We start from the raw sequence: 25,746 nt of genomic DNA, 5'->3' as shown, positions 1-25,746 counted from the left end.
CGGAAGTAGCAAGGATGGTGAGGTAAACGATTTGAACGAACTTCATGATATCTGGTATGACTATGCTTCAGACTATGATGTGAACGTGTGAAAAAACCACGTACCGACAAGTCTGATTGTGCAAATGTGCGCGAAGTTGCTATGAAAAGTCTTAAAAGAGCTGTTGTATGACGCTTCAATGAAATGCGCATAGTGTGGCGTAGAAGAGTTACTTACCGTAACAGACGTTCGTCTCTGAGACCTTTTTAACTGGACCACGCTGATTTTCCACTTGTTGTGGAACTATACTCAGAGTTTTATACCGAGAAGACACGCAGCTCTGTTGATGAAATATATCTCCTTGGCAATCCGCGTGCAGGCTTGAGGCGTGTCAAGTTGGTGATAGTAGTTAAACCAAGCCAGTGGGTTGTCGTAACCCAGCAGAAAGCGCCAGGAATCTAGTATTTCCCTGTATTTCAGGGGTCAGGCCTTCAGGAACTAAGTAGAGATAGAGTCCAGCTTAAAGTTATACACACCTGAGTCTTGAGACCGTCCATAATTTCTCAAGGTAGACCAAAATAGGTACTGCATGGGCCTGATTTAGAAATTGCTATCTGGAGTCAGTCGTACGTAGCCTCCATATATTGGATTGACAACGAAACTGACAATTGCAAATATGGCATGCCACCTCACCCGTTCCCATCCTGCCAATGCTCTGAGTATGAAAATACCTAAACCAGTGCACCCAGCGAAGAACGTCGATAATGCTGCTACATCTCATGGATTATGGAGCAGAGTCAGTACGTGTCTGCGAAAAAATTCACCGGGCCCACAGACGGCGGCAATTTTATAAGAGCAGCAAAGCTTCGATTAGAATGAGTTGATTTCAAAAATCTGAAACGCTCCAGTTTGCACATACAGGATATGGGGCATCATGCAGAAAGCGCTGAAAGTCGCATCATGAGGGAGGAACAATAGGGATGTATGCTGGACACTCACCGAGTACATTCAATGACACGAAGGCAAAGGGCAAGTGACTGCAAGCTAGATAGAAAAACATGGTTAGTCCCCATCAAGACCTGACGATACACTCGACCTGCACCGACTACAGATCAGCACACCCTGAGATGCTCAAGGTAGTTTATACTTGCCGCGTCGGGCATGCACATAACTAAATGTTCGAGTGAAAGCATGAGTCTCAGCCGCCAAAGGTTGTGATAATTTTTACACTCACCCACAATGCTGTTAGTGCAACTACGGCATCAGGAAACAAACAAGAAAAAAAAATAGACCACAACCGCACCATAAAGATGCTGGGACGACGGTATCGGTGGTACAGGATACACTATATAGCAGGAATTGCACTTACACCCAACCTCAAGAACAAAACAACTTGATTCCCTTGAAAGTACACATACGGTCTTGAAAGCATCACCTTCACTCCCTAGGTTGGCACCTTGCCTCAGTTGAATAATCTTCGGACACTGTGACACCAATGGCTTCGAAACAATGCATGGCCGTTGGCCATCTCTGAGTGGTGCGCAGGGATAGTGGTCAAGTAATGCCTTCAAGTTGTTAGAGCTTGTCACGGACGCGGTTCAGAAGAGGTCAATGGTGCATCTCTATTTATGCTTCACTGAGAAATCTTGCTTGTGCTAAGTGCTCGGTCTTTTGGAAAACGACTGAGAGGTTCAATTGACTGCTTCAGGCCCAGCTACAACACACCCAACACTGATCGCCCCAATCGAAAGGCCATGAATCTGTTGGGCAGTCTGGCATTATTGGTCGAGGGCTGCACTGGGATGGGCCTGGGCACACTATGGTTACATGAGGAGGCGCTGGTGCCCTCGCCCTCGTGGGAGTGGAAGCGGCGGCGGAAGTAGCAAGGATGGTGAGGTAAACGATTTGAACGAACTTCATGATATCTGGTATAACTATGCTTCAGACTATGATGTGAACGTGTGAGAAAGCCACGTACCGACAAAAGTCTGATCGTGCAAATGTGCGCGAAGTTGCTATGAAAAAGTCTTAGAGTTATTATATGACGCTTCGATGAAATGCGCAGAGTGTGGCGTAAAAGGGTTACTTACCGTAACAGTAGACGTTCGTCTCTGGGGCCTTTTCAACTCGACCGCGTTGATTTTATACTTGTTCTCATTAGCGGAGAAACTACACTCGGAGAAAGTTTTATACCGCGAGACATGTGGCTCTGTTAATGAAATACATCTCCTTGGAAATCTGCACTGCGCAGGCCCGGTGTGGCGCGTGACAATCAAATCCAACGGAAATAGCGGGTTGTAGTGATTCAGCAGGAAGGATGATGAACAAATTGGTATTTGCATAAGATCAGGTATTGGTCACTGCTGAGCATTCTTAGCCTCAGGGTAATCATTTCTGAGCGGAGCGTAGGGATGGTGGTCAAGGAACACCTTCAAGTCGTCAGAGCTTGTCAGCTACGCGTCAGAAGAGATATGAAAGCTTTCAAGGTGTGACAACCCATATGATTACATAACGCCGACATTAATGATATTATGTAATGAGCTGACGTATGCCACAGACTTATGGTGCTTTGGACACCAACTGCTACCAATATTTCAATATAATAGAAGCTCCTGTACTGCCTGGCACAACTGAAGCATTGCATCTACACTCACCAGCGGACGTACACTGTGGAGCCCGGAAAACCCACTCACCCTGAACCTTGCAGATAGCTTCTCCCTATGTCTGCCATACGCACTGCAGCACCGTTGACTTAATGTTTGTCTGCTTCAAGCACCTGCGCACTCGATCAATCGGACCAATCAACGCCTTACAACGTTATATAAGGCCCGATCAGTGTGCGGTAATTTTGGTCCCAGGGATACTCATCATCGTGGTCTCAGGGACTATCCTCCTATTCCTTCTCTCCCAACAGCCCTCGCCTTCAAACAATCAGAATTCCAAACATGCTCCCAGTTCGGTTTCTATCGCAGAGGATGTGCCCTCGCAGCATGATATCAGAAATGTTCATCGTCATGGAACTCCTCATACTCAATCCAAACCCCAGAACCTAGCCCTCATCAACCAGGGTTCATCACTATAAGCGTTCACTCGTCCATCTATCCCAACGTCAAATTCGCGTTTGATGTTATCATATACGAGGATTTCATTGTGCACGTTCGAATAGATGAAGAGGACGGACTGAGGAAACAGTATAGCGAAGTTGCTCAGTGGACGGAGAACCTTTGTTGAGTGATGTTCCCTGGATGATTGACAGGGAAAGTTAAGGCTGTTCATGGACCGAAGACGGATATGAAGCTCATCGTCGACTTCAACTCTGTCAAAATCACGCTTTACCGGGGCGGCATAGAATGGGTCATATTGAACAGGCACGGCTTACTGCACATGGAGTATTTTCAGAACCGAGGATTTTAACTATGTGGATACAAGGACGATCCGTTTTTCAAGTCAACCCCGCAGCATGGAATCCCCCCAACACGACACAAACCTCTTCCTCCCAAGAATACACGGACCCCTTCCGTCTCTACAACGTAGATGTCTTTAAATACCTCTCTTACCTCTCAAACTCACCGACTTCTCTCTATGGCTCGATCCCACTCATGTACGCGCATTCTACAATGTCGACGGCGGCCGTTTTCAATGCTATTGCCCCTTCCCGATGGCTCTCGCGCCTTTCTAACGATCGTCATAGCAGGTAAGTTTTGCACAGTACCTTTTTGGCCAAGCAGAAAGATAGATTTGATATGGATATCTCACAATACGTTGCTGTCCCGCAACGGAACATGCGAGCTCACTGTTATTATCCTAAAGGACATGCGTGTTCCACTAAAACTCCTTTTCCTGCCGCCAGCAGACCCTTGCGATCCTGGAGTACCTCCTTATCGCCTGGATCTCAAACAAAACTACATTTGCGCCATTCGACGAAAACTCTCGATAGAAAAGGCATTAAGTAGTCAGAAATGCACGCGCACGCGGTTGCGCTGCATCGCCGTTTTGTCGAAGTTCAATATTCAATTCCTTAATACACTCGAAAACTACTGTATAATAATTCGCCATTCATTAACGCTTTAGCATTCAAACACATCAAACACCAGGTCTACTTGGAGCCTTTCATGTAGTTCACAGCCTAGGGTGAACGACACAACAGTACTACTCATAGTAGGTACGTGCAAACCTCATGAATTTCGCATCTTGCCAAACTTTGGCAGATATCTGACTTCAATGCGCTAAAGTCAAGGCGACTCGTTCCAACTCCAGGCGATTGAATTTTTTTAACAACCTAGGATCCCCCGGCTATTCTCCATACCTCCATCCCGCCCTCGCCTCCAATGCCCACCACATCCCCAACCCAATCCACCGCAAGCACCTTCATCCCATCCCATACCCTGAAACTGGTCACAGCGCCTTTCGTGCTCCGCAGGTCCCATAACCGCGCAACGCCATCATAACTGCCAGTGACAACCTGATTTTTCCCACTTTCAGATGTGGCAATGCAGGATGGAGTCGCGGGGTGCATCATAACGCCCGTGGAGGATGAGAGGGACGAAACACGGAGGTCGAAGATAGACACAGTGCGGTCCGTGGATGCAGCGAGGAGAACGTTCCATCGGGGGTTTCAGTGAGGTCGAGCATTGGACGCTCAGGCACGTTCTAATAAAATATGTTCAGTTTGAGTTTCGATAATGGGGGATAAGACTTACAATGGTATTCATACATACACCACTTTCGACATCCCAGGTTCGCACCGTCGAGTCAAAACCACAGCTATAGGCCTTACCTTTCGCAGGCTCACCTGCAGCAAAAATTGCTTTTGACACGCGTGCAGTGTGCGATTTTAGTACTGCTATCGGTGCTTTCCGTTTTATGTTTGCGGGTACAGTCTTACGCCGCTTTTTTCTATCATCACCGCGTTCCAAATTGACTTGGTGGTCATCGGGTATTGAAGTATCCCAGACACCGATGAGGCCATCCCACGAAGAGGTGAGGATGTGTGAACCAGATGCATCAGTAGATATGGAGGATAGTGGGCTGGTGTGAAGATGTAGAGAAGCGACAGTGGATGCAGTAGGAGTCTCTGAGTCCAGATATATGCGCGTAAGACACGCAGTGAGGTCATGCGACGAACTCGCTAGAATGCGAGACTCGGTGTCTGATGGCGGGGATGGTACTATACAGACGGAAGTGATGGGTGATTGGTGCACAGAAGCATCAAGAACCAGATTTTGCGAATAGTCGAAGAGACGTAGGTGACCGTCATAGGATGCTGTGGCGAAGTGTCTGTGGTGATAATTTAAGGTTTAGCGGATGGATCACGAAGTGATGTACGGGCTCAACATACTGAGGTATTCGACATGACACTGAAGATACCCAATCTTCGTGTGGAAGCTCGGACATCCGCTGAGGAGGCATCACACTCTCAAAATACTCGATCTCTAACGTATCTTCCTGTCATAAACGTTAGGCTCTCTCTCAAATGACTTGATCACTTGGCTCACCTCTCCAACACCCTTTTCTGTGCGCCATTCTAAAAGGGACGTTCTGAGAATCTCGCCATGGACAAGGAAGTCAAATGGAATAGGCTTGGGGAGGTCAAGTGCTTTGTTGATGAGTTGGGAGAGCTGGTAGCGTTTCCAGTCCAAGGGGATCATGAATTTTTGGGAGGGGAGTGTATAGGGTGTTTGAGTCGTGAATACGACTGGGTGCGAGGGCACTGCGGATGGTAATGACGCCATGGTTGATGGTGAGCTCGATACCGTACACTCGTTCAGTGAAACCGTCAGATTCATATTTTTCTGTGATGGTGTCACGGTCACTTAGACTTTATGTCACGCACAAGTCCAACAAGTCTTCGGTTGGTCTTTCTGCCTCCACCCGGTGTACTTGCGTCGCTGACATCAAGCTTCAACATTTCAACATTCATCTGCACTAATCATAATTTGCAAGTCACACGTATGTGTTTATTAGAGATTCAAGAACGTATTTCACCTGTTACCGTTGTCCGTACTTGTTGTTGCAGACAAACCAGCATGCTAAATGCACCGACGGTCCCAAAGTAAGTTAGCTTATCTGCTCAACAGGCACACCGTCAAAGCTTTATGCTCAATCTCTGAATCTTTTATCGTATGCAACCTGGCCCCTTATCATTATCTGGGCTCACTCACATCATTTCGCGGCGCGACCTTGACTGACCTATTATTAAATAGATTGGAACATGATAGAGCAAAGCAGGTGAGAATTTGCTATTCCGCGGCTCGAAACCCGCCTTCTCACGAATACATCCAATACACCGTCTGCCAGACAGTATATAAGTAGGAATCCGTCTACACGTTATCTCTTCACCTTAGAGCATTCCCTCATCTTAGTATTATGTCCAGCTCCGTTGACGAGAAAGGTGGCGGCTCAGACAACCCTCATAATGATTCTATCTCCGTGTATGAACGACCAAAGGGCTTGCGTGGTGTTTACTATCACCCCATAACGCAAATTGTCATGGTTGCTTTTGTCTGCTTCTTATGCCCTGGGATGTTTAACGCCCTCACTGGACTTGGCGGAGGCGGCCAATTCAACCCAACGACTTCTGCAAATTCAACTTGTGCGGTATACGCGACATATGCGTTTTTCGCGTTCTTCTCCGGGTAAAAATATTCCATCCCCATGATCATCTGATGATTAATTGAACCTAAAATTTGAAAGAACCGTCAATAACAAGATCGGCGCTAAGCGCACCCTGCTCTTTGGAACATTGGGGTATGCGCTCTATGTCGGTTCTTATCTGCAAGTTCTTTTTCTTTTCCTGCCGGTCTACATCCTCATGCCTAACCCAGCGCAATGAACATTCACCCCGACGCTGGCTGGTTTGTTGTTACCTCGGGTGCCCTTCTCGGTGTCACTGCTGCGTTCCTGTGGACCGCTCAAGGCTCAATGATGTTAAGCTACTGTACTGAAGCGCAGAAGGGCATCTTTATCAGTATATTCTGGGCCATTTTCAACATGGGAGCAGTCGTAGGCGCTGCCGTGTCCTTCGGTCAAAATATCCACTCAACGGTATGTACTGTGGTGCATCATTGACACCAGCTTACAATTGCGACTTCAGACCAATAGCGGTAAGTCTGCTCCCTCGTCATGGTTTCCTCTTAATTCAATTCGTCTGCCACCAAGTCAGCAATGGAACATATGTTGGTCTTCCCAAACGCTCCATTGGCACTGTCACTAATCATGATTACTGCACAGGTCGGGATCCTGGTTCTCACAATACTTGGGGTGACAATCCCTCTTCTGATGGCCGATCCCGACAAGATGATTCGCACGGACGGTACGAAGGTCGCGATGCCTCGCCATCCGTCCTGGAAGTCCGAATTTTATGGTCTATGGGTCGCAATCATCACAGACCCCATGATCCTCCTGCTCTTCCCGATGTTTTTTGCGAGTAATTACTTTTACACGTGGCGTGCGTGGTTCTTAATTCCCACTATTTGAAGTACCTTACCCTCTAGGCAGAATTCAACGATTACAACTCAGCACTGTTTAACATCCGCGCAAGGTCTCTCAATAACTTCATGTACTGGTTCTCGCAGATTATTGGCAGTGGAATGATCGGTGTCATCCTAGACTCCAAGAGGTTCCGGAGACGTGTGCGCGCGTTCACTGGGTGGGGTATCCTACTGGCGATGACATTTGCAGTACACATCTGGGCTTATTATTACCAACGGTTCGCATTCTCCAGCATAGATAGACCCTCCCGCTAATTCTTCATGATCTATATTCAGGACGTACACTCGGGCTTCCGTTCCCCCGGACTCGCAGAAGATGGATATTTACGACCCAAGATACCCAGCGCATGTCTGGCTCATGATATTCTATGGATTGCTGGACGCAATGTGGCAGACGACGAGCTTCTGGCTCATCGGTGCCATGAGCAATGATACGAACAAACTGGCTATCTACTCTGGGTTTTGTACGCCTTGTCTCTTATTTCACCTGGTGTGAGTCTCAACTGTATTTGTTTTACAGACCACTCCATTCAGAGCGCCGGAGCTGCTGTTGTGTGGCGGATGGATGCAATTGGGGTTCCGTAAGTCTTAGTCACTTAACCGATTGACCAGGTTCGAAAGTTAACCCTGGTCTTACAGCTACATGAACATCTTCCTCTCTACGTGGTGCCTAGTTGTCGCTGGTCTTGTGTTCTGTTTCCCGATGATTTACCTGCGTATCAGAGATACAACTGTGCTCGAAGACGAAGGCTTGTACGTGACTCTTCTTCCTCTATGTGTCTGTCTGCCTTACTAATCTGTGCCATGTGTAGAATGCAGAGAGATCAGGGGGTAGATAGTATGAAGGCGAAAGGGATGATCGAGAGCGAGATCGAAATATCATGAACGCTTTGGAGATATTATATGTATTCGTGGCCATTCACACAAAGTCAAATTGAAAATCAGGCTGTCTACCTGCAGACGTTGGAATCCGTCCACCGACTGTTCGGCTTTGAACCTTTCGAAGTTGCGACAGACGAAATACACCATGGAAAGCTGGACGCACAAGCCGCATTCAATGGACGAGGTTGCATAAGTATAGAAGGACTGATTTTCCTCATTTGTCTATTGTCTAAAATCGCGTGAAACGCACGGTACATACGTACTTATCATATTTTGAGTGAAGACGCGAGTGTATTTTGGGAGATGCAACATGTGAACCAGATTTTATGCCAATCATATGACCATGTACATCGTGCTTATCCATGATAGTGAAAGTGATAGGAATAAATAACAGGAGGACCATATGCTCGAACCATCGGGTCCATCCACCAATCGAGTGTTATCTACATAAGCTTGTTCTAGTAATACTCATGTCAAGTGGAACTGCGATCCTTGGCGCGGGTATCCTTGGCGCAGGTATCTTCGCTAGGCATGCAAGATTACCAACTGTTTGACTTACCCATCATGCTCCGAAGTCTGCACATTCAAATTTCACCTTCTAATGGTATTTCAACAGGACACCTTTCCTGCACTGCGTTGAACACTTGGCCCTCTCGTGCCAAAGCTTAAAGTGGTTTACTCGCGATCAGGGAAAGGCGCTCGTGAACTCGCTGCCCAAGCAACAGTCCTCCTCAATACTACCCCTGATGTCTACTTTGTCGGAAGTACATCTTTAAATCTCTGACGCACTCCTCGCCAAGCCTGAGGCCTGACATTTCACCCATTTTCATCATCCTCCAAACCACTCATCCATTATCTTGAAAGCACTTGCCGCCGGTAAACACGTGCTAAGCGAAAGCCCATTGCAGTAGACGTGGAGTGTGGTGTCAAATTGATCGCTCAGTGTGAAGCGTAATATAAGCCCAAGGAGCTCGTGAGCCGAAAATTGGAGGTTAAGCTGGCAAGATAGGAAAAGTCACTGCTCTCATACTGTAAACACCATGGACCGGGGTACCAAGTGATATACCTCGACGTGGCAGATTTTTCCAGAGGTAAGTCGATTTCCTTGATCTGTTGTATGGTCTGACAAGATTTGGACTGCGTCTTCACTTCAATTGGATTAGCATCAAGGAGGATTCGGGGTGAGATCCATGCTATGCTTACTACATCATCACACTGAAACGGCCGACAATCAATCAAGTTTAGCTGGATGCCGGTGTGATGAGTCCCCACGGGGAAGTATTTGTGGACACCGACGCTGATTTGCTTCCAGCACTCCGTCGCAGCACTTCGTGTCATACTCCCAAGTGCGATGACTCACCTGTCCGGATTTGCATCGCTCAACAAGCAGTCGCTTGCTCCCCACGATACTATTAAAACCATCATAAAAACACGGTTTACTCACACGGCGCTTTGAGCTCAGTTTCGCTGCACCTAGCCCATCTCGAGTCGTTGCGATGTAGACCGTGGTCTTGTCATCACCGGCACAGATGGCTGGCTAAGGTCCAGCGAACCATGGCCCATGACCTCATCCATAACGTTGAGATGCGGGCCATTTTTCGCATGACCATCTAGTCGGTCACCCGTGATTCAAATGAGGTACTTGGCCCTGAAAAGGAGGAGGGTATCGATGTACCTATCAGAGGTGCATGATTGGAGCAGGCCAGCTTCTTTGCGACCCTGGATTCGGAAAAGACGATGGCCTTGGCAGCCCCCTTGGCACGGCGTCGCGGCTTATCGAGGCTGCACGACCAGTGGTGGAGAGGTCATCGATCTTGAGAAACTCCATTAGCCAGTCTCAGATGCTGCGGCAGCATGGAGTCTGGACAAACTGCCACGACCTAAATTTGCAAAGCAACTGTTGCTTAGTCATCAGGCCTCAGGGGCTGGCGGCAGAAGTGAGGTCACGTTGTCACGGCATCGGACCGGTCACCGGGCGCATGTCACAACTGCTCCAACTCGGTTGACATCAAATTTTTCAGTTTCATTCGGCAATCATCCAGCCCTTCATCAGATGCATCAGTGTTGCGGATTGCCTGTGCTCGTAACTATTGTCGGAGACAACTTCTAGTGACCCAGCTGCGCGGTTCGCCAATCAATCCAAATTTTCAATCGGCACATCAAGCTCAATTTTGGGGACATCCGAGTCCTCCTGGTCATGACATTTGACGCCGCAGTGCACATCTGGGCCAATTCCTATCAGACTTCCCTGGCATGTATATATAGGCCTTCCCACGATTCTTGGCGATTTTGTATGCAGGACTTACACCCGCGCGCTCAACGTTCATCAGTGACGGCAGACTCCCAGACGACGGATATTTACGACCCACAGTTTCCAGCATACATCTGACACATGATGTTCTATGGCCTTCTAAATGTAATGGGGCAGACAGTGAGTCGCTGGCTCATCGGTGCCATGAGTAATAAGGTAGGTATTCAATGTAGGATTTTGTGCGCCTCCGTCCTTTTCTTTGTTTGGTTTCGAAGCTCTGATGATCACTCCATCCCTGCTGGTGCGTGACAGATGGATACGATTGATTAGGTTCGAAAGCTCCACCTTAACTCCGACCTTATAGCTGCAAGAGCATCTTCCTCTCCCCGTGGTGTCTACTCGTTGCTGGTTTTGTGTTCTCTCCCCCCATGATTTACATGCGCATCAGAGATGCAACTGTACTCGAAAACGAAGGCTTGTACGCAACTCTTCTTCCTTCGTCTCTCTGCATTTGCCAAGTCCACGTGTTATGTACAGAATGCAGAGAGACGGAGATCAATGATGAAGGCAAAAGGGATGATCGAGAGTGGGAACGGAATCACATGAGCGCCGATCAGAGATCTCATCGGCAGTAACCTGTACAGAAGTATGATTCTGTAATCCTTCAGTACTTCAAAGTTCAATGACGAACTTCGAGTACAATGACCAGATCTCAGTGTGAACACATACTACAATCCTTGAGGTCAAAATCTAGAGACTCCAATCGGTTTCCTTTCTACTGTCGCTATATTTGAGCTGTTTGGTTTGATGCGACACAGATACATAACGTGATAAGTGAAATACATGGTCAGGGTCCCTGCGGCAAGCTAGATGTGATCCTCCTCCGTCCTCGGAACTTCTACAACGTTATCATCATTGTCAATATTAGAATCTTCCCCTGCAGTCATGGAGACGTCTCTATAGTCGGTAGATTTGAGCCCTTCGTTATGCATATGCTGAGATGTGAATTCGATGCCGGAGTATTGTGGTGATTGGACAGCGGTTTTACTGGAAGATGTTGAAGATACCGTGGAGCTAATCCAGCCGTTCCCCTGGGCTTCACGGAATATGATCAGCAAGGGGGCAATGAGCTATAGAGAGTCAGTGCAAAAGCTTGAATTAACACGATGGTACTGACTTGTGCCTCTCCAAGTACTTGCATGAACACGTTCGCAACTGGACTTTTCGTCGCGAATGGGATCAAGAACAGTAAGGAGAACGTGGAGTAAATTGCAGCGCTCTCGACGATCACTGACTCGACACTAGTGTGTTCCGCTACGTGTCCAGGACCTAATAATGCTTGCTTGTTGTGGACACGATATAGGTATAGGCGGAGTACGATGAGGATGGTGACGGTGATATTGGTGGCAAGTTCAAAGAAAAAGTATGGAAGGGTAAAATTCACATTCGCGCCAGCAGCAGAGTATGGTGATGATAACGGGGATGAGATCTGGTAGAGAAAGAGAATGCCGAACACTGGGGAGAAGAATGCCAAGGTAAGTACATATGAATGCATACCAATGTAGATTATTTACCGACAGATCCGAGGAACATGGTCCCTAGCATCATAATAATTGGCCACGGACAACTTCCACAATCACGATATATAATCACGCAGCGCCAGACCTACATTATGAGAAATGAAGATGATATGACTGTCTCGACTGAAACTCACCATGAGCGCTGTAGCACACCAATCTGCCAGGACAAAAGAGACATTGGATATCTCATCCACATTGATGGAAAACATCTCAACCTCCCATGCACTGGGACCACCTGGAAAATTTCGATCGTTTATGAAGGCGAGCTGGGTGAATTGGGAATTGGAGCCCATGAAAAGTGATCCTAGAGTAAACATGACGCAGACATAGACGAGAAAAAAGCAATTTCTAGCGTAATCTGCGTCCTTCACTCGCGTACGGCGCCATAATAACTGCAGACAGAGCCAGAAAAGAGCAAGGACGACGCCATAGCCGACGCCGGTCATGATGCTACCAGCCAGCCACGTTTTCTCGGCATAGAGCTGAGCGGAGGACTCGTCTGGTGTGTAGGACATGGAGAGCGGGTATAAGTAGCCCTGGTAGTGGGGGTTGACTGGGAATTTTTGAAGAAGCCAAAGAGAGGCATGAACTCGACAACAACGGAGATCGTGGCATCGGAAGGCTGCGCTGCGCTAGTAACTTTTATGTAAACGCGGCCACATCAGTACTAGTCTCAATCAACCCGAAGATTAATTAATCAACTTATCGGTTCCGTAGCCTACTTACTTGAAGTAGTACCACGGTAGTACAAGGCCCCACCACCACCGTGACAACTTAGTTTTGAAGACATCCGAAAACAGTCCGACCCTTTCAGGAGCTCTCTGCGGCACATTTGAGTCATCTCTGTCAAATCCCTGACACACTTGCTGCAAGCCTGACTCAATAACAAGTAATATTGTTCTTTTTTTGGTCTTCGCGGAGTTGATGTTTTTGATTATAGGTCAGCTATACCTGAACCATCCAGAAAATCTAACATTCCAACTTTGAGAAGCGACAAGGCATCCTCGACAACTCTTCAAGTTCCAATGAAAACAGTTCATGTTAAGCCATCCATCAATGTTAAGACAGGAGATACTGGCCAGAGGACAAAATCGCCTTCGTAACTCCCGAGTTACTTTGACATACAAGCAAAATCACCATCGCCAAGAAATCTGCGTGTGCAAGGGTCGTGATATTTATGATAGGGATTCATATCACCATGTGCAGCATTCACTCACTGGAGTCTCGGTATGTGTGCTATCGTGATGGTGTTTCAAATGAATCTGTTGAGTGTATACTTTCTGTAGACTCGGACCCAGTTATATCGACAGAAGTGATGTTTAGACAATAAGGCCTTGTCACTTCGACACCGGCTACGTTGATGCCACCTGACTTTCGAGGCTCGGTATCGACATCTCTAACTGATCATCTTATGTGTTCCTTCGAACCCTCCGAAGCACTTCGACAGATCGTCGATGATGTACTACATATCTTCGAGTCGCGGCAAAGTTCAAACATGGCGAGATTCTCCAAGCTTCGGATACTACACGATGCAAAGCATCATTCATCGAGCCCTCAAATTTCCTTACCTGTAATCAGTTATCGGAGAGACACAACATGACTGCGGTGCATGTCCGATTACCTCGAGTCATGTTCACACTTTCAGAATCTGAAATGACTTCTCAGGAACTGTTGTGATAGTAGGCGTTAAACTACAAGTATAAAACGTTTAAGGATGGATCAGCGATATCTTCACGTTGTTTCATCACCGTACTACTCATCACTATGACCAGATATGCAGGCATCGTGTATCGCTCCCTCGACCAGCGTCTTCTGCATCTGCCACTTCAAGAGGTCGACGTGAGAGTATGGATGGTCGATGGTGAGTTGGAGCGAGATCCACAGTCATCACTAATTTGTACTGCTCTTACTTCATAGTCTCTGCGAAAGTCATGGTCCATCAAATTTTCGAGAATGAGTCAGAGAGCCCTACAAGCCGCGCAAAATACGTGTTCCCTTTTCCCGCAAATGCTGCAATTTGTGCCTTTGAGCTCGAACATGCCGATGGGCGCGTTATAACCGGTATCACAGAAGAGAAGTCAGAAGCCGCAGAAGCTTTTCACGGTGCGATGGATGCCGGAATGTTTGCGGGATCAACAGAATGTGTGGCGAGCGCATTACAATGATCCTGGATAGATTCTGACCCGACCTGGATCTAGTATTCACACTTTCAGTTGGCTCGATCCCCGCCCGGCAGAAGATTACAACAAGATTGACAGTGAGTGCGCTCTCAGTTAGTCACACACTTTTTTGACGAACGAGCAGTTTGTGATGAATCTTTTCGATGAGGCAAGACAAGATCATATCTGTCTACGGCTTCCAATGACCATTGCTAAACGATATGGCGAGACTCCGACAGCCTTGCTTAATGCACCCACAACTAATGAAAGGACGCGTGTTCATATCACTGTGGACGTCCAAACCAGTGATGTGATACAGGACATACGTAGCCCTACTCACCGGATTTCTACCCCCCTACGATACAGGAAACACGCATCAACAAAGTCTGAACGACGGATGACCGCAAAGTGGTCATCTACAACATTCCTAGACCGAGACTTCGTGCTGACGGTACACGCTCATGGACTTAATGAGCCTCGGTGTTTCGCCGAAGTCCATCCCCAACGTGCGGATACAATTGCCATGCAGCTCTCTTTCGTACCGAAGTTCGAGATGCCCCGCGTTGCACCACAAGAATACATATTCGTTATCGATCGCAGTTCGAGCATGATCGGAGCCCCGATGGAAACGACTAAGCGCACGTTGGCAATGCTGCTCCATCTCCTACCAGACTCGGATACGACTTTCAATATCTTCAGCGAGGTTGATGGTATGTGGGAGACGAGTATGCCATTCAATGACAGGAATATGCAGTACGCGGTAATCATATTCTGTCATCGTCAAAGGCAACTAGACATTGAGTGGATTGTGCAGATCTCGAATATACAAGCTATACAAGCCAACAATAGCGGAACGAAATTTGCCCACGTCTTGCAGCTTGCGGTGGCATCTCGTGATCACAATCGCCCGACTACCATATTCGTTCTTACTGGCGGTGGCATACATCCTGGAGTGAAGCCCCTTCAGAGAGAAGGGATGTTTGCGCGGAGTCGTAGAGTGGTCACACAAGTCTTATCCAGAGTCAAGCGCTTGAAGCCGTCGTCCGACTCGAATGTGCGTCTGATGTCTCCTGAGGCTCTACTCGAACTCATGATGAGACAGTCATCCACAAACTCCGATCCATTCGAGGTTGTCTCAGCGGCTGTCGATAGCTGCAGGCCAAACGCGCCATTGAAGCTATACACCCTCTGGATCGGTGAACATGTCGCATCGGTCGCGTGCGAGCGCCTCGCTCGCTCGAGCGTGGGTGAATGTTTGCTTGCAGCTGAAGCTGAAGACATGATTAGGAAGTGTGCAAGGCTTCTGGCCGCTGGTCGGACGGGCGTAATCGAGAGTGTCGTGGTTGATTGGCACGGTTCTGGCATCCCACCAGCCATCAACTTCTTACCCTCGAATTACTGTCACTCGCTTCCACTCAGTCAGGTAGTGCAGCCGGAGCCGCTGTCTCCGATACAGCAGGTTCCACATAGGATCATGAAGATATTCCCCGAGATGCACTTGAATGTCTTTGCAATCACCACCTTTAGGTCGATCCCTCCTGAAGTCAGGTTGCGTGTCAAGGTCGAGGGTCTGGCTCGGGTCCTCGAGCTCGTGGTACCGGTCATGGTAGTTAAACAACCGTTCGAGGATAAAACTCCACTCCTTCATACTTTGGCTGCACAAGAACTCATTAAGCACCTGGCAGAGGGTAGAATACCACTTCCAAGGCCTGTGGCGCCTACCACAAATGAGGAAGTTCGAAAGATGGCAATTGTCCAATTAGGACTCGAGTACCAGCTTGCGAGCCAGTACACATCCTTTGTTACCATAGAGCCCCGGCGTGAGATGGAGGGGAGCAGGCTACACTGGACGGCGTCAGTAGAAGGCTCTCCGCGGCAGCATTATAACGCATTCCCACCTAGCATCACGAGAGACGCTCCTGAAGATTATGCTTTGGGAATGGATGCACCTATGGTGCAGACAGTTTTGGACAACTTGTCTTGGGTGGTCAACGCAGTGTTCGACTTTTTCACCCCAGATGCTGCCCCGACATATTCGAGACGCCAAAACTTGCTTCCTGGCACATATTATTCCACCGCACAATCACGTTCGAGCTTGTTGTCCAGTCAGAGCGCACGTCCGTTTCATCACGATAACTCGAGCACGGATACATTCTCCACGTTGAGTTCACTGGAAGGCTCTTCTACCAACTCTCAATGGACCCATTCTCGATCGTCCAGCCCACTGCGTCATTCAATCCAGCGCATACCATCGCCAGTCTTCAGTCCAACGCGTAACGCACATCTGAGGGCACGACTGCCACGACGTGCAGTAGTGTCCGACTCTCACCCACTACCCGTGCCTAAGGAAGTGTATGCTCTTATCTTGCTGCAGGGCTACGACGGCTCATTCACGCCGTCGCCTCCATTAGAGGCGCTTGTTGGCGTGGAGATCCTAGAAATGGCGGCAGATTTACAGGTCAGTGAGAATGTATGGGCGACTGCTGTTGTTGTGGCGTACCTGAAGCACCACCTGGGTGCGCAACCGGATTTTTTGCATATTTTGTTGAGCAAGCCTCTGGAGTACGTCGAGGGAAAGGGAAAGAGATTGCTGGCCGGTCGAGAGTTTTCAGACTTGGTGGCAATTGCGGGACGTTCTGTAGGTTAGTGGAGAGAATAAAAATTTTATGTATAGTTCAAGATCTTGTAGTGTCGAGGTTAACACTAGAGGAAAGCTTCGCGAATACAATGGATGTATGTTTCGTGTCGTGATTCTCCGAGTCACAGCCTTCGTTGACAAACACGGCCAATCCATATTTTGGTGCCTTGGGGAAGACGTTCTCTTCAAATGTTTAGCTATGTGGAAGTTGGTTTGAGAAAATTACACGCAACGCACTTATTGAAAACCTCGCACGATTGAGCTTGAAGCCAGAAGTTCTGCGATTCTCTAGCATGGCATCAGTCGCAGACCTAGTCTCGAGAACTCGGGGCAAGTGCGCTCATCATAATATTGCTAAGATAGACAGCCGTAGAAAGAATGTGCGTGCAGGCGACAAGATACTGAGGCGCGGGCCTCGTTGTTCTATAGGCAGATCATCCATCGTGTCGTCCCCATTAGTGTGCACCAATTGTCATTCATAAAGGAGACAGCACATGGCACCCGAGAATAATCACGAGCCACTAAAAATCGATCACGCACTGGCGCCTGGTACATGAGAATTAGGGTGAAAGCTTTGATAAAAGAATTGGTGTGAAACTCACTTAGTCTTTCGGCAGTCCAGGTACCTGGTATAGAGATTGTTGGTTCCATGCTTTTTAGCATTCCAAGACACGATAACAGTGCTTTTGATGCATGGCTCGGTAGCATCTGCGGTGAGAGCTCGCAGAGGTTAGTGAACATGTTGCACCTGTACTTGTGTGGTGCGGGATTCCAATGATGGTGGATTGGCGAATAAGAACTAAAACCAGTTGGACCGGTAGTGAGGGAAGCTCAAAGTAGAGATGGATTACAAGAAAGCACTGGACGTAAGGCACCCTCTTGTGACACATTTGATGACAAGTTTGAGATGTCGTAAGAAGAGGGTACTTCAGTGGGAACAGCCTCGGGCGTCTACTCTGCAGCTTAGAACAAGGGACCTACGATCCCTCCAAACTCACCTCGACCACGTTTAACGCCATCAACCTCCAGTAAAATGTTGAAGCCCATTCCAACCACTACACCCTTGCGAGAGTTGAACGGTCATGAACAGTGTATAATGGCAGCCGCAGTGTTCCCGGATAAACGATTGGTTACGGGCTCACATGACAAGACGGTTCGTCTGTGGGACTTGGAGACCGGCGTTGCATTGAAGATGGAAATGCATCGCGGGGGGGTATCGAGATTGGCGGTCTCACAAGATGAGCAATTGATAGCAAGCGGTGATCTGAATGGGGAGGTCGTGGTCTGGCACGGAAAAACTGGAAAATTGCTCTCCCAGCCCATCGAAGCTCACCCCGGCGGGTGGATCAGCTCGCTAGATTTTTCTCCTGATGGAACAGTGCTGGCCACTTGTTCAAAGTACGGAATAACAAAATTATGGAACACCAAAACCTGGACAGAGCTGGAAGGAAGACCAATTAAGTGTGGTGATGGTACTTGTTGTGTTCGGTATTCGCCATCTGGAGAATTTCTTGCTATCGCAACATCGAGGATCGACATTTATAATCCAGGCACGAGGGAACTTGTTGCATCCTTCAAGGGTCACAAATCGCACACCTTCTCACTCGTATGGACGGCCGATGGCACACGCCTTCTCACAGGCGGCGATGGGGGCGATCCTACCATACGCGAATGGGATACAGCAACCTGGAAGCAGGTTGGCGATCCTTGGACTGGCCACTCCAATTATATCAATCTCATGGCCATTAATCCTGCCGGCACACTCGTCGCATCGGTATCTCCACAAGAAGGTCATGTTCGTCTTTGGCGGGTCTCAGATCGACGAACCGTTGCCATCTTTGAGCACTCACTCGGTCCAGAATGGGTCACTTTCTCCATGGATGGCAAGCACATCCTCAGCGGAGGCAACGATAAAATGATCTCAGAGTGGGCAGTACCCAACATCATCAATTCAAAGGCACGTTTCTGTCCGTGACTCATATATCACAATTTGAACATGTTTCGTGCAGATCTTAGGTATCATGACAGCCCGTATTGCATGCATAGATGGAGACCTGTCAACCGCCGAGGAACTACTCACACAAGATATCAACACCGATGAGAACAACCATACTTCCTACGCTCATCGTTCATTTGTCATGGCGCGAAAACACGACTGGGACCACGCCGTTCAGGATGCAATTACAGTGAGACATACTCACTAATCATGATCCTCTTATGAAAGACTAACTCGATGGTGACATAGTCCATCAGCATTCAGCCATCGTTGATAGGCTTTATCTCCAAGGGTATTGCCCTCTGCGGAAAGGGCCGCATCCTGGATGCGAGGGCAGCATTTGATGTTGCATCCATATACACGGACCAAGATCCAGATACCATTCATTTTCTGCTCTTGATCAAGGTATGTCACAGTTACCTTGCATACTCTCTGTCTCATTCCATATTTCAGGCCATCGCACTGTTCAATGCAGGTCAACATGACGAAGCAAGCCTGCTCCTCAAAGAACTCGCTGCGGGTTGTCCGAATGTCTATACTCGCCCATGTCGTATTGTGGAAGTAAGTACCATGCAGCTACACTTGGTCATAAATCCCAACCTTTGCAATCTCGCACATTAGGCATATCTGCGTGTTCAACTCGAAAAAGCCTTGGACGGTGCACGTTACGCCGAAGCCGCTGACCATTTCATTGCCGCTGTCAACTCCAACAATTCATCATCAAAATTCAACATTCATGAAATATACGAGGACCTGGTGGTGGTGCGTTAAGTGTACACAGTGCTTTTCATAACTGAGTATCTTGTCCAGCTCTTCGGCTGGGATCTGAAATGTTTGTGGCTGACTACACACCAGAAACGGTGTGATGCACTCCTGAAGGCTGGTAAATTTCAAGATGCGGTGAAATTATACTGGTCCATGATGGATTCGAGTGACGAAAACACCATGATCGACTACCTCGACTGGTCCAATGGCAAGTCTGGAGTTCGTAATGTAATGCAGGCTACAATCCTCACCTGTATTTCATCCAGCTTTCAAGGAAGAATGCAGCGTGCTCTGTATTGCCAACGGAGATCTTGCCCTCGCTACAAGCGAGTATGACAGGGCTATCGACCTGTACTCAGCGGCAATCGCCCTGGATTCTGCATCCGATATTGTCTTTGCAAATCGCAGTAAGGCAAAGTTAGAGAAAATGCTATGGAAGGAAGCAGTTCTCGACGCGCAAAAGGTACGCTAGCATCTATGGTTTTGTAGCCCATGTTGACTTCGGCAATGCATAGGTCACCAAACTCAATCCTTCATCTCACGTTGGATACCAGTTGACACATACAGCGCTGCGTGGCGCAAAACGTTACGACGAAGCCATCGAGGCATTCACAATCATGTTGTCCAAGTTAGACGACGCTCCCGAAATGCAGATACGCAGTAAGCCATAGAACACTCCTGCATGATCTCAAATGCCTATCTCATTCTACAGGTTTGCGTCAGCAGTATGTCTGTCCATCCCAAGCAGAGGACGCTATCAGAAGAGCAGTTTGGATCGAACTCGAAAATGCCCCCCTTCGTCTGCTCAACACCTCTACGGGTCTTTTGTGTGACCGAGCAGCACAGCTAAACTCTTTCAAAATGAGTTCAGAGTATAATGAGCTTATCACGTTTCCGACGGAAGATTCAAACCTCCGAACGCAGCGCATCAAAGACGTAGTGGCGACGTACTTCCGCTGCGTCCTGCTATCACACAGGTGGGAAGAGACGGAGGTGTTGCTGCACGACATTCAGGATAAAGTCGTGTACGAGTTGGATGGACTTGGTGGCATCGCGAAACTGCAGTCGTTCTGCAAAGTCGTTCGTAATGCTGGATATTACTGGGCATGGATGGACACGTGCTGTATCGACAAGAAGAGCAATATTACGGAGCTTCAAGAATCGATCAACTCCATGTTCATCTGGTACCGCAACTCAGCGCTTACCATCGTCTACCTATCCGATATCCCTTCTTCATCTCAGCCCGGTGCACTGGTGGGGAGTGTTTGGAACGAGCGAGGATGGACCTTCCAAGAGTTAGTTGCTCCGCAAGTTGTTATATTTTATCAGAAAGATTGGTCGTTATATCTCGGCGACCGCTCTCCCAACCACAAAGAGTCCCCTGCAATCATGAAGGAGTTGGAGGATGCGACGGGCATAGATGCACGGGCTTTGGTGAACTTCAGTCCAGGTATGAGGGGTGCCCGAGAGAAACTGCAATGGGCATCGAAGCGCGTCACCACTCTGCAGGAGGACATTGCGTACTCATTATTTGGTATCTTCGGTATCACTCTACCTGTCATTTATGGCGAGAAGAAACAGAACGCGCTCGGACGGCTCCTACAGGAGATCGTAGCTCGGTCGGGGGACATCACTGTCCTCGACTGGATCGGACAACCTTCCGAGTTCAATAGCTGTCTTCCAGCGCATATTACCTCTTACACCACTCCTCCATGTGCCCTTTCATCTTTGTCTGAAGACGATATTCAGACACAGGTCTCTTCGCTGCGAAAAAATCCCGATGTTGTGGATCTGGCTTCGGAACTTTACGACCGGCTTGATAACACAAGCGCTGCTCGTTTCGCGAACTGCAGGCTGCATCTGCCTTGCATGGCATTCCGTGTCACAGAAGTTAGTCTGAGGCACGGTCCATCCCAGGAGACTCGATGTAAAGTCAAGGCAGACGGGCTCCGTGACCTGCTGATCACTACCAAAGAGCTGAATATTCACTCACGGACCAGGCCCGTCAATCAAACCTTCCTGCTTGTCCGTCCCTGGGATCGGTCTCTCCTCGAACTACCAGACTTTGCAAATCTGCTAGACGATACCGAGAGCGAGGGGGATTATCGGACTCCACCTTCGTCTCCGTCAGACGACTCACCTAGCCATTCTCCTGTAAAACAGGATGGGGTTGATCTAGAATTGCGAGCATTGCGGTTGCTCGTTCGCCTTGGGCAGCCTTTTGGCGCCTTTTTGCTAGCGCGGCAGCGTGGTGGAGAATACAAGAGGGTTGCGTCGGATGGTGATATCATTGCGCAGGTCAAAGATGTGTCTTCTGTTCAAGACTTGATGGACATTAAGACGATAGAGATATTGTAGATGTATATTTTTTCTCGAAGATGAGGGATCTGAGCGATTTTCATTGTACTTCGTATATGTGATACCACATGCATGTGTATTGGACTACAGTTTCTCTTCAAAGAAGACCATGGAAACCTGTCTGTAGTAAGCCCGAAATGCAAGCGAGCGAAAATAGTGAAGATTCATAGGGAGACGCACTCGCAGTGGTAAAAGGATGAAATGCAGATAACGCAAGGGAGGCGAGTCGATCGAAGGCCGATCAACGACTTGTAATTACGGCGCTTGACAATATACTCCAACATGAAGAATAGCTCGCGTGACACGGGAACATAAACAGGCGAGAATGGTCAGAATGTAGGCTATTTTATATAGCACTGAATGTCTCTTAGAGTAAGCAGCGAATGTTGAACAGCTCACCGAATATATATGCGCATTTTGTTGTGAACGGGGACTGAAATTTCCGTAGTAGCACCGGGTGGATATACACGTTAATATCGTATATTGGGTATTATCCCGTAGCAAATAGTCGTTCCTTCTTCTGAGGCGCCAGTGCCTCAGATTCATTTTGCCCACGAGCTAGATTGCTCAGATTGCCTCCCTGTAATCTATCATCACCGAGCGCTCGACGCGTACGTGTATACCGAGTTCCATGTCGTTGGAATTGCGAGGCGATTTTGCCCTAAGCCCTGCATCGACGGGGTTTTTGGAGCCGCTGGAGCCTTTGGAGTGGCTCTTGGACTCGAACTGGGAGCGGAGACCGGACATCATTTTTTTCTGCGCAGTAAGTGTGGGACGCGCGACGATCACGTTTTCCAAGCGTTGGGCATTTGGCTCTGACATTCCTTTGCGTATTTGGGTGATCGGAGCGGAAGAAATGGAAAGAATGAGCATCGCGAGCCTTAGTGGAATAGCAGTCAAGCTCTAGAATGGTGCGTACCTCGTATATTGATGAGAATCCGTTGGCTCATAATCCACGTTAAAGCATAACCTACTGATGCCCTAATGCATTTTGAGGGGTCTGATCTCCTTGACGCCAGATGATACAAAACTTACCCTGCCGACTAATAATAGGAGCAAGTCGGTGTGAGTCTCCATGGTATATTCGAAGTTGAGCCTACATACCTGAGTATAGATATTAGTCGTACGATATAGGATGAGATTCAATACGTTCGCCGCTGAAGTAATGTTAGAAGAGTGCTCATCACAAGCAGAATATGCTTGCCGGACAACACGATGAAATATCCGATGCCGTCATAGATCAGGCTAAGTACAATGAGTGATGCACATCGACTCTGCCAGTGGTAAGGGACTTACACCCGTATTAGCTGTTCTACCCTGACAGCAATGGTTTAGCGACCCGAAAGACGGGAAGGAAAAGACTTACCTGCTACTGAGAGGATTGTAACGCAGAAGATGCACGGTAGAAATTGTCACCATGACAATGTCATACACTAACACAGCGAGGTAATAGAACCAGGTTGACAATACTTTACCAGAATCTCCCGAGGTGCAGCTATGGTTCATGAAGATCTGAACAGCCCACACTGGTGGTAAATGACCACTTACTTTCCCTAAGAAAGGGATACTGTTTGCATGAGATCTTGTTGTAAGGAAAATTGACGTACATCATCGACAACAGCTGTGTATCGTAAAGGTCAATGAGAACTCAGATTAACATATAAGGCAGAGCTTACGAGTCCGGTGAAACATGTCAGAAAACCACTCCGCCTAATAGAAATCAGAGAAAGGCAATCATACTTGTGTTGTAAGAACCCACTGAAGTCGACAGGAAGTATAGCAGCAATAGTATGACTCCTATCCGCCTATCTCTTCTTGCAATATTGAATGCTCTAAGCGATTTTTCAGTCTGTGCAGCTGCAACCCATAAAATATTCGACAGGACATACCTGATACCTAGGATGGCCTGTGATACCATTGTTTGTATGGCTACGGCATGGTCAATAAAGTTATGGTAGGTGAACACCGGTAGGACAGACCTTTGAATACAGGCGCCACAAGATAGTACTGTTGACACGTCTGTAGGGTATAGGCGGTAGAGAAGAATCCATAATTGCTAATTACTATAGCCATGATACTGATATAGCTGTATTGAAAGTGAGCAAAAAAAATCACAAGACAAACTGAGGACAAACGTACCGTATAAGAATGAACAAGGTGCAGGCAAGACTGATGAAAAATGAGCTTGTCAACGGTGATACGTGAAAATATGCCAGGGTATACATACCTTATATGAAAAATTGACGATTGGCTTCGGTAAAAGCGCCATTCTGCAGGGAGTGTAATAACATAACTGAACGTAACTTGTTAGAATATTGTGACAACTACGGGGCCGCAACAAGGAGATAAAACTGCTACTTACTCGTAAAATGCAACTGAGATGGATGCTACTCGCAAATATTTTTCAGAGGTTAGGCTGTCTACGACGACACGCCGCCCCAGAGCCTCCATTTAGAAGATGAAAATCTCGTCTTCTGCGGCGGTCCTTGATAGATTGAGGCGAGGAATGAGAGTGAAGAAAGGAATGTAGGAAAGGGCACGCGACTCGGAACAGGCTGACGCTGAAGACTTTTACGAAGAAAGAAAGAAACACTGAGGGGGAATGCCAGCAAGGCAAGACTTTTCTACCAAAACCACACTTTGAAATTAATTAGATGTACTCGGGTACTCAACGATAGAAAAAGGGCAATCCTGTCTGGAGTAAATCTGTCATGCAAGCCAAGACAGAGCCAGCAAGCTAGCCAGCGAGACATCGGCTGGCATTGGCGAGGCATCAGGGCACATAGGCTAGGCTGTCTGAAGTCAACTTGGCTGATTAGTAAGCAAATATAGGGTTCATGAAATGTATGAAATGAAATTCATTGATGAGTCCGAGTCGTGCCAAGTCAGTCACGGACTCACGTGAGACCTGCGACGCATCCGACGTTCACAATTCTGTCAGACGTCGTCTACAACCCACCCCAAAAGTTTCAAATCAGAAGGGCTACAGTAAATCCCAATTACTCAGCGTTCATTGACACCAAGTACTGGTAGGCTCGGGTTCAGGTTGAAGTCGAATGGGTACAAAGACAAAATTTTGGGAGGGCGAGTCTGTCGCTGTGTCTCACTGCTTCGTATCTACTCAGTCCACATGATAGTAAGCCTTCTTCGAATTCTCAGTCTTGACTCATACTCTTCAGGTTCCCAGATTGGTACACGGCTTCAATTTAATACCAAAGTCGCTCCCTCTCGGCCTTAGAGACTCTCATCCTCCTCACCATATCCTGAGTTTCTGTCTAGACAGACAGTGGCGTGCGTGCACTCAAGGCTCTGAGAAACACCGTGACATGTCGAGATTCCTTGGGACCCGAGCATACGTACTGTTTTCTGCACCCCCAAACCACCAAATCAGCGCGTTTGCCAGCAATAGGACCTATGCGCTTTCTCCGTGCTCCGGAACCTGGAAGACTTTCTATCGAGGATTGATTCTACGTGCACATCTAGAACTTCATCAAGGGAACCATTACTTGTTTAGAAAATATGGACGACACCGATTTACCAGATTCTCTCATCCGCAGGCATGGTCGACAGGTTTAGTCATCCTCTGACAGAGACAACGACGACAATATCCGCAAGCTACCCTTGAACCACTACCGTGTGTCCCATGCG

The 25,746-nt window shown here is 47.9% G+C and overlaps 7 protein-coding genes across 7 annotated transcripts; 3 read left to right on the top strand and 4 right to left on the bottom strand.

Moving 5' to 3' along the window:
* Positions 1–1,298: 1,298 nt before the first annotated feature.
* F5891DRAFT_1053043 (uncharacterized protein) lies at positions 1,299–2,012 on the bottom strand. The gene is made up of 5 exons (XM_041362562.1): positions 1,958–2,012; positions 1,705–1,904; positions 1,674–1,675; positions 1,630–1,645; positions 1,299–1,560 (listed from the first exon to the last, which is right to left on the bottom strand). The coding sequence occupies exons 2-5, from the start codon at positions 1,897–1,899 to the stop codon at positions 1,555–1,557; spliced, it is 219 nt and encodes a 72-aa protein (XP_041222125.1). The 5' UTR covers positions 1,900–1,904; positions 1,958–2,012; the 3' UTR covers positions 1,299–1,554.
* Positions 2,013–4,258: 2,246 nt separating this feature from the next.
* Positions 4,259–5,749, bottom strand: F5891DRAFT_1175128 (ribosome biogenesis protein YTM1; the record flags this gene model as incomplete). Its single annotated transcript, XM_041365699.1, has 5 exons — positions 5,475–5,749; positions 5,318–5,424; positions 4,680–5,256; positions 4,550–4,629; positions 4,259–4,454 (listed from the first exon to the last, which is right to left on the bottom strand). Exons 1-5 carry the CDS (start codon positions 5,709–5,711, stop codon positions 4,259–4,261), a joined length of 1,197 nt encoding a protein of 398 aa, XP_041222124.1. The 5' UTR covers positions 5,712–5,749.
* A 719-nt stretch (positions 5,750–6,468) lies between these two features.
* Positions 6,469–8,354, top strand: F5891DRAFT_1130238 (MFS general substrate transporter; the record flags this gene model as incomplete). The annotated part of the gene is made up of 10 exons (XM_041364497.1): positions 6,469–6,614; positions 6,673–6,726; positions 6,804–7,027; positions 7,138–7,154; positions 7,210–7,426; positions 7,477–7,687; positions 7,746–7,933; positions 7,990–8,050; positions 8,109–8,222; positions 8,282–8,354. The coding sequence occupies 10 exons, from the start codon at positions 6,469–6,471 to the stop codon at positions 8,352–8,354; spliced, it is 1,305 nt and encodes a 434-aa protein (XP_041222123.1).
* A 3,018-nt stretch (positions 8,355–11,372) lies between these two features.
* F5891DRAFT_1114049 (uncharacterized protein) lies at positions 11,373–12,950 on the bottom strand. The gene is made up of 4 exons (XM_041363761.1): positions 12,317–12,950; positions 12,177–12,267; positions 11,780–12,117; positions 11,373–11,732 (listed from the first exon to the last, which is right to left on the bottom strand). The coding sequence occupies exons 1-4, from the start codon at positions 12,695–12,697 to the stop codon at positions 11,469–11,471; spliced, it is 1,074 nt and encodes a 357-aa protein (XP_041222122.1). The 5' UTR covers positions 12,698–12,950; the 3' UTR covers positions 11,373–11,468.
* Positions 12,951–13,946: 996 nt separating this feature from the next.
* Positions 13,947–16,988, top strand: F5891DRAFT_958552 (uncharacterized protein; the record flags this gene model as incomplete). The annotated part of the gene is made up of 5 exons (XM_041375573.1): positions 13,947–14,043; positions 14,100–14,324; positions 14,381–14,439; positions 14,487–15,293; positions 15,444–16,988. 5 exons carry the CDS (start codon positions 13,947–13,949, stop codon positions 16,986–16,988), a joined length of 2,733 nt encoding a protein of 910 aa, XP_041222121.1.
* Positions 16,989–21,147: 4,159 nt separating this feature from the next.
* On the top strand, positions 21,148–22,138 carry F5891DRAFT_1053005 (uncharacterized protein). The gene has a single exon (XM_041362561.1). The coding sequence runs from the start codon at positions 21,193–21,195 to the stop codon at positions 22,096–22,098; it is 906 nt and encodes a 301-aa protein (XP_041222120.1). The 5' UTR covers positions 21,148–21,192; the 3' UTR covers positions 22,099–22,138.
* A 410-nt stretch (positions 22,139–22,548) lies between these two features.
* F5891DRAFT_1175125 (uncharacterized protein) lies at positions 22,549–24,896 on the bottom strand. Its single transcript, XM_041365698.1, has 16 exons — positions 24,461–24,896; positions 24,326–24,391; positions 24,238–24,267; positions 24,078–24,184; positions 23,988–24,027; positions 23,858–23,930; positions 23,775–23,808; positions 23,706–23,719; positions 23,647–23,651; positions 23,465–23,593; positions 23,395–23,415; positions 23,303–23,343; positions 23,203–23,255; positions 23,134–23,141; positions 23,018–23,079; positions 22,549–22,922 (listed from the first exon to the last, which is right to left on the bottom strand). The coding sequence occupies exons 1-16, from the start codon at positions 24,547–24,549 to the stop codon at positions 22,666–22,668; spliced, it is 1,029 nt and encodes a 342-aa protein (XP_041222119.1). The 5' UTR covers positions 24,550–24,896; the 3' UTR covers positions 22,549–22,665.
* Between the last annotated feature and the right edge of the window lie 850 nt (positions 24,897–25,746).

The sequence above is a fragment of the Suillus fuscotomentosus genome, assembly GCF_016647785.1.
Source record: "Suillus fuscotomentosus strain FC203 chromosome Unknown F5891scaffold_54, whole genome shotgun sequence".
NCBI classification, from domain to species: Eukaryota; Fungi; Basidiomycota; class Agaricomycetes; order Boletales; family Suillaceae; genus Suillus; species Suillus fuscotomentosus.
Note: the sequence above shows the minus strand (reverse complement) of the source record. Positions and strands in the feature narration are given on the sequence as shown.